Source organism: Nuphar pumila, chromosome 9, assembly GCF_984573655.1.
Source record: "Nuphar pumila chromosome 9, dmNupPumi1.hap1.1, whole genome shotgun sequence".
Classification (NCBI taxonomy): domain Eukaryota; kingdom Viridiplantae; phylum Streptophyta; class Magnoliopsida; order Nymphaeales; family Nymphaeaceae; genus Nuphar; species Nuphar pumila.
Window position 1 is genome coordinate 9,548,874 of NC_143257.1, and position 14,522 is coordinate 9,563,395.

At 38.5% G+C, this 14,522-nt stretch overlaps 1 protein-coding gene across 1 annotated transcript in view; it reads left to right on the top strand.

The window, feature by feature from the left end:
* Positions 1-14,522, top strand: part of LOC149828396 (protein HLB1-like) — an 86,070-nt gene that overhangs the window by 46,604 nt on the left and 24,944 nt on the right. Inside the window, exon 12 of the mRNA XM_090017555.1 lies at positions 10,691-10,810. Coding sequence (XP_089873681.1) covers positions 10,691-10,810 — 120 coding nt within the window. The remainder of the gene's footprint in view (positions 1-10,690; positions 10,811-14,522) is intronic.

The window sequence follows — 14,522 nt, forward strand, 5'->3', positions numbered from 1 at the left end:
CTAAAATACCCTTTTCGGGTAAAAAGGAGAAAATGTATAAATATATATACTTATATATAGAGATACGTATACATATAACATATGTATACGTATCTCTATGTATATAAGTATATATATTTATACTTACAATAATATCCTTGAGTATACATTTTAACACCTTTAACCTACAATGAGGCAAAAGAAATTCTCGAATGGGTTGATGCCATGAATCTAGAACTAGGAGCCATCAAGAAGGCCAAGACCTTGGAAATCCAACCATTACCCATAAAAAAAAAGAATATAGGTTTTAGGTGGGTTTATAAAGTCAAAACAAAAAGGGAATGATTCTTTAGAAAGATATAAGGCTATACTAGTAGCCAAGAGTCATTCACAAGAGTATGAGATAGACTATGAGGAGACCTTTGCTCCCGCAGCTCATATGACTAGTGTTAGAACCCTCATTGCTTTAACATCCATTAGAAAGTGACATATTTACCAACTTGATGTCAAAAATGCCTTTTTGAATGAAGACCTAAATGAGGAAGTGTACATGGATCCTCCTCCTAGTCTTGAGATCGCGAAAGGAAAAGTTCTTTGGTTAAGGAAAGCTTTGTATGGGCTTAAGCAAACCCCCAAAGCTTGGTATGATAGGTGTAGCAATGTTATGCAAAGCTTGAGTTATAAATCTTATGATAAGAAGGTTGACACACCGAAAGTTGTAAATGCAAAATTAAGATTGGAAGATGGAACTCCTCTTGAAAATCCAACTCCATACCGCCAACTGATTGGTTCCTTAACCTACTTATCCATTACATGACCAAACATTGCTCATGCGGTGTATTCAGCCAGTCAGTTTCAACATGCTCCATCTATGGTGCATATGAGTGTTGTTCTATGAATTATTAGATATATTAAGAATTCTATAACCAAAGAGTTATTTCTATCATCTTCCTTTTTAAATTTAATTGCATATACTGTTGTAGATTGGGGAGGTAACCCTAATGCTAGTCTCAACTACTAGTTTCTATATTTTTGGTAGACTTATATATTCGAGGTATAAGAAGCAACAAAAGGTCTCTTTATCATCCATCGAAGCAGAATATAAAGCCATGACAACAACAACTATGAAGATTATTTGGTCGCGGAGTCTTCTCAAAGATATGGTTTTATTTATCTCTAGTTCAACGAAGATATGTTGCCACAATAAAGAGTATCATCTATATTGCGGCAATCACACCTTTCATAAACAAACCAAGCATATAAACATGGATTATCACTATGTTCGAGAAGAATATTTAAGAGGAATTATCGAGTTGCCCTATGTGACTTCAGAATGTTAGTTGGCGGACTTCTTCGATATGGCCTTGCCTTCACCTCATTTTGTATCTCTTCTTGACAAACTTTTTGGTGATCTCACCGTAAGCTTGAGAGAAAGTGTTAAAATATAGTGTATATATATTTTAATATACGTATATGTATTCATAGTGTTTTATGTAAACTGAAATACCCATCAAGGGTATTTCAATCATTTCACATATGTAATAGGTGTCGACCCTCTATGGGATGACTCAGAAAATGGTTTGTCTGAATCCATTCGATTCCTAAAAAGGATATTTTTCTTTCTTTATAGCTGTTGGACAAGTCAAGTTGGACTGGTCCTAATGGCTATATTTATAGGCATTGGGGCTGGTCCAATGACTAGATGTGTAACGCCCCAAAATTTCGAACTTGTAAACCTTTCAAAAAGTGGGAAAGAGACTAGAAAATCTTTTATTTTCAGAGTTTTTGTTTTAGTAAATCAGCGGAAACAAAAAAAAGAAAAGAAACAAGTTAACAACCTTGGGTGCGTTAGTGTAAAAACTTCCATTTCATACTAGATTGAATCCTCGCAAAACATTTAGAAAATCATATGTATTAAAAGGAAATAACGAGTTTATACAAAAATGGGATTTTTTGAGGAAACCTTTATACAAAATGCAAAACTTTAAAATGTATCCTGAACGCAGAACGTCATCAGAAACAGTGGGATCTTGAAGCCATCTTGCAATCATGTCATCGCTCGTCTCGTAAACCTAATTATCACCTGTACCCATAAAATATGCCAGTTTCACGAAAAACTGGTAGGTGCATAACTAAGACAATATAGAACAAAATTAAGCATATGAATTTCATTCTAACTTGGTAAGCAATTTTATCAAGTAATAAGGTATAACTAGCATGAGCATTTGATTTAAACAAGTAATAAGCAGTCAACTAATACATATAAGCAGTTAATTAACACAAAATGCACAATTCAACAAGTAATGTGAGCAGGGTAACTTTTGTTTCGATATTAGCTGGCCTGCGGGTATGCACAGACGCGAATCGTAGAAACAACTGAGACTAATCCGGGGGTTTATTATGCTATGTATTTTCGATACCTTGGGTAGCTAGTTGAGTCCGCTCCTAAGGGGACGACCAATGACCGAGAGAGAATTTCTCAAAGGCCACTCGTTTAAGGGATGCATCCAACTTATGCAGAAGTCTATGGGATCTGCCACCTAGGATAATTTTCAGTAGTCCTGTCCTCTAACTCTAATGATTGGGGATACCGAGTCATTTGCCCGACGGGTGGTTGTTAACAACCTGTTCATTAGAGTTTTTGTATCATCCCATAATCTCCCTTGACGAAAAACAACGGGCGAATGTGTGTGTCAAGTTTTATTTAGCTGATGACCCATTCTACATGCTCTGGTCTTTCAACCCACTCGAGCATCTTACCTGTGAAGGCGAATCATCACCATTTATGTGATTTTCATTTCATCATTGTACCTTTGCACGTTGCGAGGTTAGCATAAACCTCTTATCTAATCATCGTAGTGTTAACATGCCGTGTCTATCTAAAAGTACGACTACGATGAGAGGGGTATAGGTTTCTTAGAAAGAAACCCCAGCTTTAATGTGTTGTAAAAGAAACTATATAATCATTTTAATTTATATTTGACATGCTCTGGTCCTTTTAACCAACATGAGCATCTTGCCTGTGAAAGCGAAATGTCACTATGTAAATGATTTTCACAACGAGCTATTCGCATGCTTGGAGGTTACCACAAACCTCTCATTCTACTCATCAGAGTAAAAACATACCGTACCTATCTAAAAGTACCACTACGATGAGAGGGGTATGGATTTCTCAAAAGAAAACCCAACTCAAAGTTTCGCAAAGACATGATGTAATCAAATAACTTATTTTGACATGTTTAGTCTTTTGAAATAGAAGTACAACTTGCATAATATAAGATCGCCACAGATCTGAAACACTTCTCCCAAATGCGTCGATTTAGGGAAACTTAGTTGTTATTTTGTAACTTACAAGGCTTTCAAACTTTGCTTTGCAAGACTGCGTGTTTGAGAAGCTGGATCTGTGCAAGGAATCCTCTTCTCGAGGTTGTAGTATTCATACACAAATTCACATCTTCTAGAAAAGATCGAGAATGGTATACGCTCTTGCACGCCCTGCGAGGTTGCATTTATGTAATTACATGTATCAAAATGCAAGCTTGTGCACTTAGCGTGACGGCAAGGTAAAGACAGAAGCAGTAAATGCGAAAGCAAAAGCCTGTGCACTAAAGTGCGGCGGCAAAGTAAAGACATAAGCAATAGATGCGAAAGCAAAAGCCTGTGTACTAAAGTACGACAGCAAAGTAAAGACATGAACATTAAATACGAAAGCAAAAGCCTGTGCACTAAAGCACGACGGCAAGGTAAAGACAGAAAACAGTAAATGACAAAGGAAAAGGAAATGATCGCGAAACTGTTAAAATGTAAAACTGTACATATATGTATATATAATAATATTATATTATTATATATATATATAAATGCATTTTTAATTTCTTTCTTTTCTGTATTTTTTTTCCTTTATTTTTATTTTTTGTCTTTATGTCATCTAGTTCAGTTTAAACTAGAATGACTGTTGCTAGTCAAGTCCTGTCCAGACTTGACTAGCAATAGAGCTGTTGGACTGACACATTCCAACAGCTCTAAATAGAGCTGTTGGACTGTGCCCAACAGCTCTATTGAGTCCTCTTTCAGTTGTGTATATAAAGGGGTGCAACCCCTCTTGTATTTCACTCCAATGCTTCTTAAGCAATTGGTTTTTCATATCAATAAAGAATACATTTTTATTTTTATTTTGTTTCCAGTTATACCCTTTTTAAGGGTTATGCTTTAGTGTCATTCTTGACACTTGCTCTTGTTAATCAAAGCTCGTGTTTCGAAGATCCCCATTTCATTTCATGGTATCAGAGCCGCAGAAGTACTAAATCTTGAGGAAAAGCTGCCTCGGTTTCCGTGCCCATTTGCAAAAGTGTTCGCCACTTGAAGAGAAGTGTTTTATCACTTCATTGGAAAAGATTTCACATCTTGTTGTATTGTTTTTCTTTCTTTCTTTCTCATTTTCCTTCTTGTTTCTCTTCTATCCCTATTCTTTCTCTCCTTGTAATCGGATGTTTGGGGTCCTTTTTCATTGGAAAAGAACCTTTTTCTCTTCAAGACCACTTGAATTAATACACTCGGATGTTTGGGGTCCTGCACCAGTAATTTCTAAAGGAGGATTTGTTTACTATGTTATTTTTGTCGATGATTTCTCCCGACATACGTGGATGTACTTTCTCAAACATAAGTCTGAAGTATTTTCATACTTTCAAACTTTTCATAATATGGTTAAAAACAAATTTCAAAATGATATTACTATTTTTCGCACAGATTCAGGGGGAGAGTTTTTATCCACAGATTTTCAAAATTATCTTAAATTGCATGGCATCACACATCAAAGATCTTGTCCTTATACACCTCAACAAAATGGACTGGCAGAACGAAAACATCGCCATATTATAGAAACCACTAGAACTTTATTAATAGCAAATCAAGTCCCTAAAGACTTTTGGGCAGAAGCTGCCTTAACTGCCACCTATCTCATTAATAGGATGCCATCTTCTTCGTTACAAAATATCACTCCCATTGAAAAACTTATGAACATTTCTCCAGACTACTATAGATTAAGAATATTTGGGTGCAAATGTTTCATATTTACTGACAAAAATGATAAACTTTCCCCTCGTGCGATTCCCTGTGCCTTTTTAGGATATGCTGAAAACCAGAAAGGTTATAGATGTTTTGACTTCAAAAATAATAAACTATATGTGTCTAGAAATGTTTCCTTTCTTGAAAAGGAGAGCTTCTTTGATTTTAGAAAATTAAAAGACGTCACTGAGTACTCCTTTTTGCTAGATCTAACATCAACATCTGATGAATATGACCTTGATTGTAACTTTGATGATGATCCAAGAATTATTGATCTTAATGTTGAAAATGAAGAAGTTCATAGAGATACTAGTATTCAATATTCCAGGCGACAAGAGTCTAATACTCCATGTGCACTTGAGAAATATTCTAACATTCCAACTAGACAATCATCCCGAATCTCGAGGCCTCCAGAAAAGTTTGTATCATACGAGTCTTTCTCACCCACATATAGGGCAGTTATTGCATTAATTCACTCATATGAAGAACCATCCACATATTTTCAAGCAAAAAATGATATCAAATGGATAGAAGCCATGAAAGTTGAATTAGATGCACTTGAAAAGGCTTCTACATGGAATATTCAAGATCTTCCTCCAGGGAAGAAAACTATAGGATGTCGATGGGTTTATAAAATTAAAACCAAGAGTGATGGTACTCTTGAAAGATATAAAGCCCGTTTAGTAGCCAAAGGTTATGCCCAAGAATATGGGATTGATTATGAAGAAACCTTTGCTCCGGTGGCTCGTATGACTACTGTCCGAACCTTAATTGCCTTAGCTTCTATCAAAAAATGGTCTATTTTTCAAATGGATGTCAAAAATGCTTTTTTAAATGGAAAGCTAGTTGAAGAAGTATATATGGAACCCCCTCCTGGTCTAAGTATTCCTAAGGGTAAAGTCCTTCGCTTAGAAAAAACTCTTTATGGACTTAAACAAGCACCAAAAGCTTGGTATGATAGGTTTAGTCGTGTTATGATTGATATTGGTTTTCAATTCTGTTTAACTGACACTGCTTTGTTTATTAAGAATTCTGATGCAGGGATCATTGTGCTTCTTCTCTATGTGGATGATATGATCATCACCGGAAGCGATAAACAGGGAGTTGAAACAATCAAAACACTTCTTAAATCTCATTTTGAAATGACTGATTTGGGCTTGTTGAGATATTTTTTAGGCATTGAAGTTGCTTATTCTCCTAGAGGATATTTATTATCTCAGACTAAATTTGTTTTTGATATTGTTTTCAGGTCTGGTATTACTGATGATAAGAAAGTTGACACTCCAGAAGTTGTTAATGTTAAAATGAAGATTGATGATGGAGAACTTCTTGCAGACCCTACTCCTTACAGAGAGCTTGTCGGGGCCCTTTCCTATCTATCCATTACCAGACCAGATATAGCACATGTTGTTCATACAGCAAGTCAATTTCAACATGCTCCTACTTCTGTTCATATGGGAGCAGTCATGCGTATTATCAGATACATCAAGTCCTCTCTTTCACGAGGACTTTTCTTATCTTCCTCCTCTTCTCTTGATTTAATTGCATATACTGATGCTGATTGGGGAGGTGATCCCAATAACAGACACTCAACCACTGGCTTTTGTGTCTTTTTAGGGGAATCATTAATCTCGTGGAGGTGTAAAAAGCAGCAGAAGGTATCTCTCTCATCCACCGAAGCTGAATACAGAGCCATGGCAACCACGACCATGAAAGTAGTTTGGCTCCGACGACTGCTTGCTGACATGGGAGTTGAAGCAACAAAGGCTTCACAAATGTGTTGTGACAACAAAAGTGCGATCTACATTGCCAGTAACAGAACATTCCACGAACGCACCAAACACATCGAAATGGATTGTCACTACGTCAGAGAGGAATATCTACACGGGATAATTGATCTGCCATATGTCACTTCAGAATATCAGTTAGCAGACCTCTTTACAAAGCCTCTCGCTGCTCCCCGATTTCACTTTCTCTTAGACAAACTTTCGCTCATTGTACCGTAAGTTTGAGGGGGAGTGTTAAAATGTAAAACTGTACATATATGTATATATAATAATATTATATTATTATATATATATATATAAATACATTTTTAATTTCTTTCTTTTCTGTATTTTTTTTCCTTTATTTTTATTTTTTGTCTTTATGTCATCTAGTTCAGTTTGAACTAGAATGACTGTTGCTAGTCAAGTCCTGTCCAGACTTGACTAGCAATAGAGCTGTTGGACTGACACAGTCCAACAGCTCTTAATAGAGCTGTTGGACTGACACATTCCAACAACTCTAAATAGAGCTGTTGGACTGTGCCCAACAGCTCTATTGAGTCCTCTTTCAGCTGTGTATATAAAGGGGTGCATCCCCTCTTGTATTTCACTCCAATGTTTCTTAAGCAATTGGTTTTTCATATCAATAAAGAATACATTTTTATTTTTATTTTGTTTCCAGTTATACCCTTTTTAAGGGTTATGCTTTAGTGTCATTCTTGACACTTGCTCTTGTTAATCAAAGCTCGTGTTTCGAAGATCCCCATTTCATTTCAGAAACCACGTCCTTGAGTTAAAAGCGTACATATATATATATATATATATATATATATATATATATATATATATGTATTTGTCATTTTTTCATTTTAGTTTTAGTTGTTTAATTTTAGTTCGTCCATTGTCTTTTTTGCGCAACTTTTCCCTACTTTGGGGAGTCTCGGGGTTGCGAAGGCCTTCGAGTGTAAGTGATGAAGGACTCGGGCCGCGGGGTGCGATCGGGATCTGTTGCGCAAGCTGCAAAGAATAAAAAGTGAGAATCATATATGCTTTAAAATTTAAAAAGAAAGGAGGTTGAGACCCCAAAAGAGGGCAGGGCAGCGTCTCTGCCCGCCACACAACGAAGGAAAGGAGGAAGGGGCAGGGGTGCAGCCCCTGCTCGCTGTCCGGTCCAAAAAGGAAGCAGGGGCAGGGGAACATGCCCCTACCCACCGACCTACTGAGAGGGAAAGAGGGAGAGGGATGCAGGGAGCTGCCGATGCTGGGACTCCTCCGACGAATCGAGGAGGACGGAGGAGCGGGGGGTTAGGGCGATGATTGGATAGGGGAGAGGGAGCGGCGCAGGGGAGGAGGGCGAGCTAGGAGAGAGAAGGCAGTGAGAGGGGGAGGGTTTCTCGAATGAGAAATCCTGCCCCTCTACGTGCTTTAAATAGGCACGGGGGTGGGGGGTCTTACCGGGTTTGAATCCAGATTTGACCCAGGTCTGGATTATTATTATTATTATTATTATTATTAATTTTTTTTTTTTAAACTTGGGCTTTACAAGATGGACCAGCCCATTTGAATCCTTGAGTGCCTATTTAAAGGCACTCTCCCTCTTATAATGCTCAATGCTTTTCCAAGTGTATATTTTATTTTTTATATGTTGTGCTTGCCCTTAGTGGCTTTTGTATGAACTTATAGTGTGCTTGGGATTGTTGTCACTTGGTTATTGTATTGTCCCTTGGTGCACTAGTGCTTGTGGACTCTTTATTGTTTCTTGTTTTCCTTTAGTCCATTGTATTTCTGCGTGTTTCATTACACTTGGGCAGCTCAGACTGGGCACCGAGTATTGAGGGTGGCAGTGGGGTCGGCGATGCGACTCCTGCATGGTAGATCCCAAACACGGTAACTAGGATCATTTGAGCCATTGTAGGCCCACTGCCCAAAGGGGCCAAGGAGGCAACATTTGAGGCTCAATAATGATGAACCTCTTGCAGTGGGCCCCACCCATTGAGTTCCTTTGAATGGTAAGCGACTCATAACAAAAAACAATTTTCATTTTTATGAGACCCAAAACATGTCAGCCTATTCCCTCACATCATCATTTCTCTTGCAGTTTCTTGTGCCACCACCCTCCAATGCCCAATCAGCACCTCCCTTTCCCTTAATGCTCGATCCTGGATCACGAAGAAGCTTCATCAGTTGACCCTGCCGAAAAAGAGCAGGCTCGCCGGCTTGCCCGATTTCCCTACAAGCCGGCCACTCTTCCCTGTGTTGTCCCTTCCGGCGCCATACCTGCTGACGACCTTCTTGGCGGGGCTGTATTTTAATAGCAACGTTGCAAGGTCCCGGCCAAACCGACACCCCCTGCTCTCGTCACCCTACTGAACTCACTGAGCGGTGTTACCTTGACCATCACCGTTCCCGCCATACACAGGTGTCCCCCTCCTGTTCCGTTCTTGGACCCATGCCTGACAGGAGGGCTGACCTGAATGACTGCTGTGCAGCAAAGCCATCAGGTTTGACATGCCCCTCTCAGTCCGCAATGTCTCCCGTCCTTCGTCCCTCCACTGCTCCTGCCCGCTTTGAATCGGGGAAGCTGCAAAAGATGAGATTTGGGTTGTTTGAGGACAAGCACCTTTCCACACTTGCAGCACCCCTTGGATCTGAAGTTTACATAGAAGCACTTCTCGCACACCCAATCCCCCTCCCGAGCACCTTGGTTGGACGTTCGGCCAAGTGTCTTACGAGCTCATAAAAAGCTTCTCGATCGCACGCCCGTTCACCCTGAATCCGTTGCCCCGCTCCCTGCACCCTTCCCCTCTTAGAGAGCCTCCAAGGGGGGATCCATGTAAAAGAATGGGAACACCATCATCTTTTTGAGTCACAGCTCGTACATAGATGTTGTCAAATCACCCCAAATGAATCTACGGACATCTTCCACACACAGCGAATCAGTGTCTAAGCAGTCCTTAAGTGCCCTTGACAATTTCAAGAAAAAAGACTGTTCGAGCCATGGATGTTTCCTCCAACTGGAGGAGATGCCCCACTCAGATAACAGGCATCCCAGGCACGAGAGGGCAGCACGGTTGCTCGACAGCCCCTGCTGCCAGTGAATACCAGCCACCGGTACCAGCAGCTTGCCAAGTGCTGGATGCCATTGACCCCTGACCGTCCATACGTAGAGAGGGCCAATTGGAGGTCGAACAGGCTTCTGGCATGCTTGAGGATGAAAGCTGAGCTCCAGGAGACTTAATGTTCTCCGGTGGTATTCTGGCAGCTGCATTGCTATCCTTAACGGATCGATCTTTCTCAACACGCCACCTAAATGAGCTGAATTTGAGCTGCCTTGTTTATAGAAAAAAATACATTGTTTTAGAGCTGGGAGAAATAAGATTACAAAAGAGTACATGCAAAATATTTGTAAAATATATCTAAAGTATATTTATTACTACCTTACGAGCTTCTACAAGTCGAGCCAAGCTGAGTACCTATTGTTCATATTCAGTTTGCCGAGCCTATTTTACAAGTTTGAAGATGCTCTGTATGAGTGGAACATGATCGAGCTTGGCTTGTTTCCGATCCCAAGCTAGAATTATGATCTTCATTACAATATTTCACATTTTTCCCTGTCAAGGATTACTTGTGCCAGTTTTTTTTTTTTGAATTTTTATTTTGTTCATCTTGTCTGTTCCTTGGTTTTAATTACCCGTTTGGAGCTTTGGTTTGTGTCTCCAATTTATCATCTTTGGTAGTCAAATGCTCTAGCTGCTATCTTGATAATTTTGTTTATTACAGTTTGTCAGTTTCTTTTGCTATTGGTTTACCTGAAAACAAATGCTGAAAAAAAAGTATATATAGATGTATTTTAGCTGTTCTCATGAAATCTTGTTTCACAGCTGCCCCTGCCCTACCTAAAGGTGGGATACTTGCTTGCACCACCTGCAGGGAATCCAGTTGCGCCACATGGTGATTGGAAAAGTTCCCAGTTTGTCTTGAATCATGAAGGTCTACGACAGGTCATATTTCCTTTGATAAATACAATTCAGGAACTCCGTCAATCATGTTGTACTCATGTATTTGCTTTATAGTGGAGTTCTTCCAAATTATACAGTATGGAAACATGTCAACTTTATTTAAGTGATAGAATCATTAGTTTTTTTTAACATATCCCTAGGCTGAAATATGAACTTCCAATTTCTCATTTGTTTATTTTCTGCTCTCTAATTTGTATATATTTGTTACTCTATCAGGATAATTGTTTACCTTTTATTTTGTGGCTTGTCCAGGTTGTGGATTTTTTTTTTGCAGTGAATTATACAGCATGCTTGATGCTTGTCTGCTTCTATTTTATCGTGGTTGGATTAGTAACTCTTTTATGCTTGAACATTTAAGAAAAGCCCAAACATTTATAAACTATTGAAAAGGTTCAAAAACTAGCTTTAGATTTTCTGTTATTTTATTATGTATATTTCTTTCCTTTGAATATGGGACTTCTTTTCGCTGATTTGTTAAGATGCATCAACTGTTTTATGGGCCGTGTTAAGCACCGAAAACACACATTTGGAGTGGTACCTTTCACTGTGATTAAGATTAGCTTCAAGAATGCATAATACCCCAAATAATTTGTTGCCTGCTCGCCTTTGAACTTTGGCACTTGGTTTTCTGCTAAACCAGTTTTCCCATGTCATTGCAACTTGGATAGCCACATTGCCCTTAAGATGTATACCTTGGCAGTGACTTGTGCTTTAACTCTTTAATAATCAATTCTTGAACTGCATCCCAGAAGGGCAGAGGCTTTGAAGAAAATTAAATCAAGAAGGGCAGTTGGCCCAAATGGTATACCTATCGAGGCTTGGAAATGCTTGAGAGAGAAAGGTTTAGAATGGTTGACAAATATTTTTAACAAGATTTGGCGGACAAATAAGATGCCTAATGAGTGGAGGAAGAGTACTTTGGTGCCTCTATATAAGAATAAGGGTGATATACAAGATTGCACAAACTATCGTGGTATAAAACTCATGAGTCATACTATGAAACTTTGGGAGAGAGTGATTGAGTCTAGGTTGAGGAAGGTTGTCATGATATCGGAGAATCAATTTGGTTTTATGCCTGGAAGATCAACTATGGAAGCTATACATCTTCTTAGACAACTTATTGAGAGAAATAGAGAGAGGAACAAAGATTTGCATATGGTTTTTATTGATTTGGAGAAGGCATACGATAGGTGGACAATGATGAAGAAAGGTGTTTCTCTCAAGTACATTAGTATAATTAAGGATATGTATGAAGGAGTAGTAACCAATGTCCGCACTTGTGGAGGGGTGACAACCAATTTTCCTATAACGGTTGGGTTACATTAAGGATCTGCTTTAAGCCCTTTCCTATTTGCTATAGTGATGGATGAGCTTACTAGATCAATTCAAGAAAATGTGCCGTGGTGTATGTTGTTTGCTGATGATATTGTTTTGATTGATGAGTCTAGAGCTGGGGTTAATGCTAAGTTAGAATTATGGAGACAAACTTTGGAAACAAGAGGTTTTAAGTTGAGTAAGAGTAAGACAGAATATATGGAATGTTGGTTTAGTAAGCAACGAAGTAGTGATGGGAGTGTAGTGAAGCTTGGTGAGCAAGAAATACCGGTGGATGACTGTTTCAAATATTTGGGATCTATCATTCAGAAGGATGGAGAAATTGATGGAGATGTAAATCATAGGATAAAGGTTGGGTGGATGAAATGGAAAAGTGCAACTGGAGTGTTGTGCGATCGTAGAATGCCATTGCGGTTGAAGGGAAAGTTTTATAGGACGACTATTAGGCCCGCTTTACTATATGGTACGGAATGTTGGGCTGCCAAGAGACATCATATTCAAAAAATGAGTGTAGCTGAGATGTGTATGCTTAGATGGATGTGTGGAAATACAATAAAAGATAAGATTCAGAACAAGGAGATACGTAAGAAGGTAGGCGTTGAACCCATTGAAAATAAGATGAGAGAGAATCGTTTACGGTGGTTTGGACATATTCGGAGAAGGCCTAATGATGCTCCAGTTAGAAGGATGGAGAAATGAGAAAATATATTAGTTAAAAGAGGTCGGGGTAGGCCTAGGAAGAGTTGGATAGAGATGATAGGAAAGGATATGAATGCTTTGAACCTCACCGAGGACATGGCATTGGATAGAAATGATTGGAGGAGAAGGATTCATGTGGAAGACCCAGAATGATTTTCTTTGTTGGTTCATATCGCCGACCCCAATTGTTTTGGGATGAAAGCGTAGTAGTTGTTGTTGAACTGCATCCCAATGCTAGGAACATGGAAATTCATTGTAGATTTTCAAACCTTCACTGATGCCTGTATATCATCGGCACTCTTCTCCTACACAGACATAGGAGATACCCATATGTTGATCGGGCATGTCAAGCTGTATGCTATGTAATGGAAACCTTTTGAAGTCAATATTGTGTGCTTGTCATTTGAGCTATCTGTCATATTGTAACTGGAACAGTATCTTCTTTTGGACATTGATAGGGGCATATTCCAACTTACACTGGGAAAGGTTGAAGTAAAGATTCCTGAATTTGGAAAAACATGAAATGCCAGTTTTTATAAGAAAATTGAATATTTCATTAGTTTCATCTTTCTTTACTTTTGTTCAAAGTTTACTTACCATGCCAAGTGTTTTCCATGAAAAGAATGCCATTCATATACTTACCAGCTGCAAATGGGTGCTCTCCATTACCAAGGCATGAACACTTTTTCCACTGGCAAAAGGTTAATGTCTGTCATTCAAACCTTTAGTACATTCATCATTCAAAAGGATCCTCTATCCCTAAGCATGTTTATTAAAGGTACTTGTCCAGTTTGGTTGAGTTCAACTTCATTTTTCCAATTTTACTTCCATATGTTTGATGCTGTGCAAACAGTATCGTCCATGATCTGTTATTTGATACCATCATGAATATAAATTGTTCTTTTTGGTGGTAAATTCGAGCAGAACCAGAAATGCTATGACTCAGTCATGTAGGACAGACAAAATAATGCAAGTTTAATTGGTTCCAACTTACCATCCATTAGAAAATTCTAGAGTTGCTTGAAATGAAATACAATTGTTTCAAGTATGGTGCAAGGCAATTTTGAAACCCTACCAGAAAAAATTTCACCATGATGACTGCTTGCCGAGGTCTGTCTTCACACAACCATGTTATTGTATCAGTAAACAACTGCATCCTCCAAAAGACAAAGATTTTATAGAATGCATAAAGCACATTAGCAATGATGATCATTTTGTTCATAAAAAGTTCTTGACCAGCATTTTGGCTGTTGATCGCTATTTCAAATGTAAACCAATTAAGTTTTACTGCATTCTGTCGACCATTGTGGCCAAATTTTGACCTCTAATTGAACACAGTCTTAACAATGTGTCTTTTCTATCTAGGGCTTTTGAGTAGCAGTTCTAGAGCTAAAGTGATCTATAATAATTTCCACTCTCAATGCTTCCTCCCTTATTGAAAACCGGAATTGGTTTTGTATTATCATATGGTATTCATTTAAACAATTTGTTACCTGGTATTATACTTTGCACACAGCAGTGCACATTCTGATAGCTTATACTATACCAAAAATTGCAAAGTGGCAATCTTATCAGTGACAATTTTGAAAGGCGTTTTTCATAAAAAAGAGCAGCATTTTCCGGTTGAGGTCTTTAGGAAGAACTCATTGTGGAGTAACAG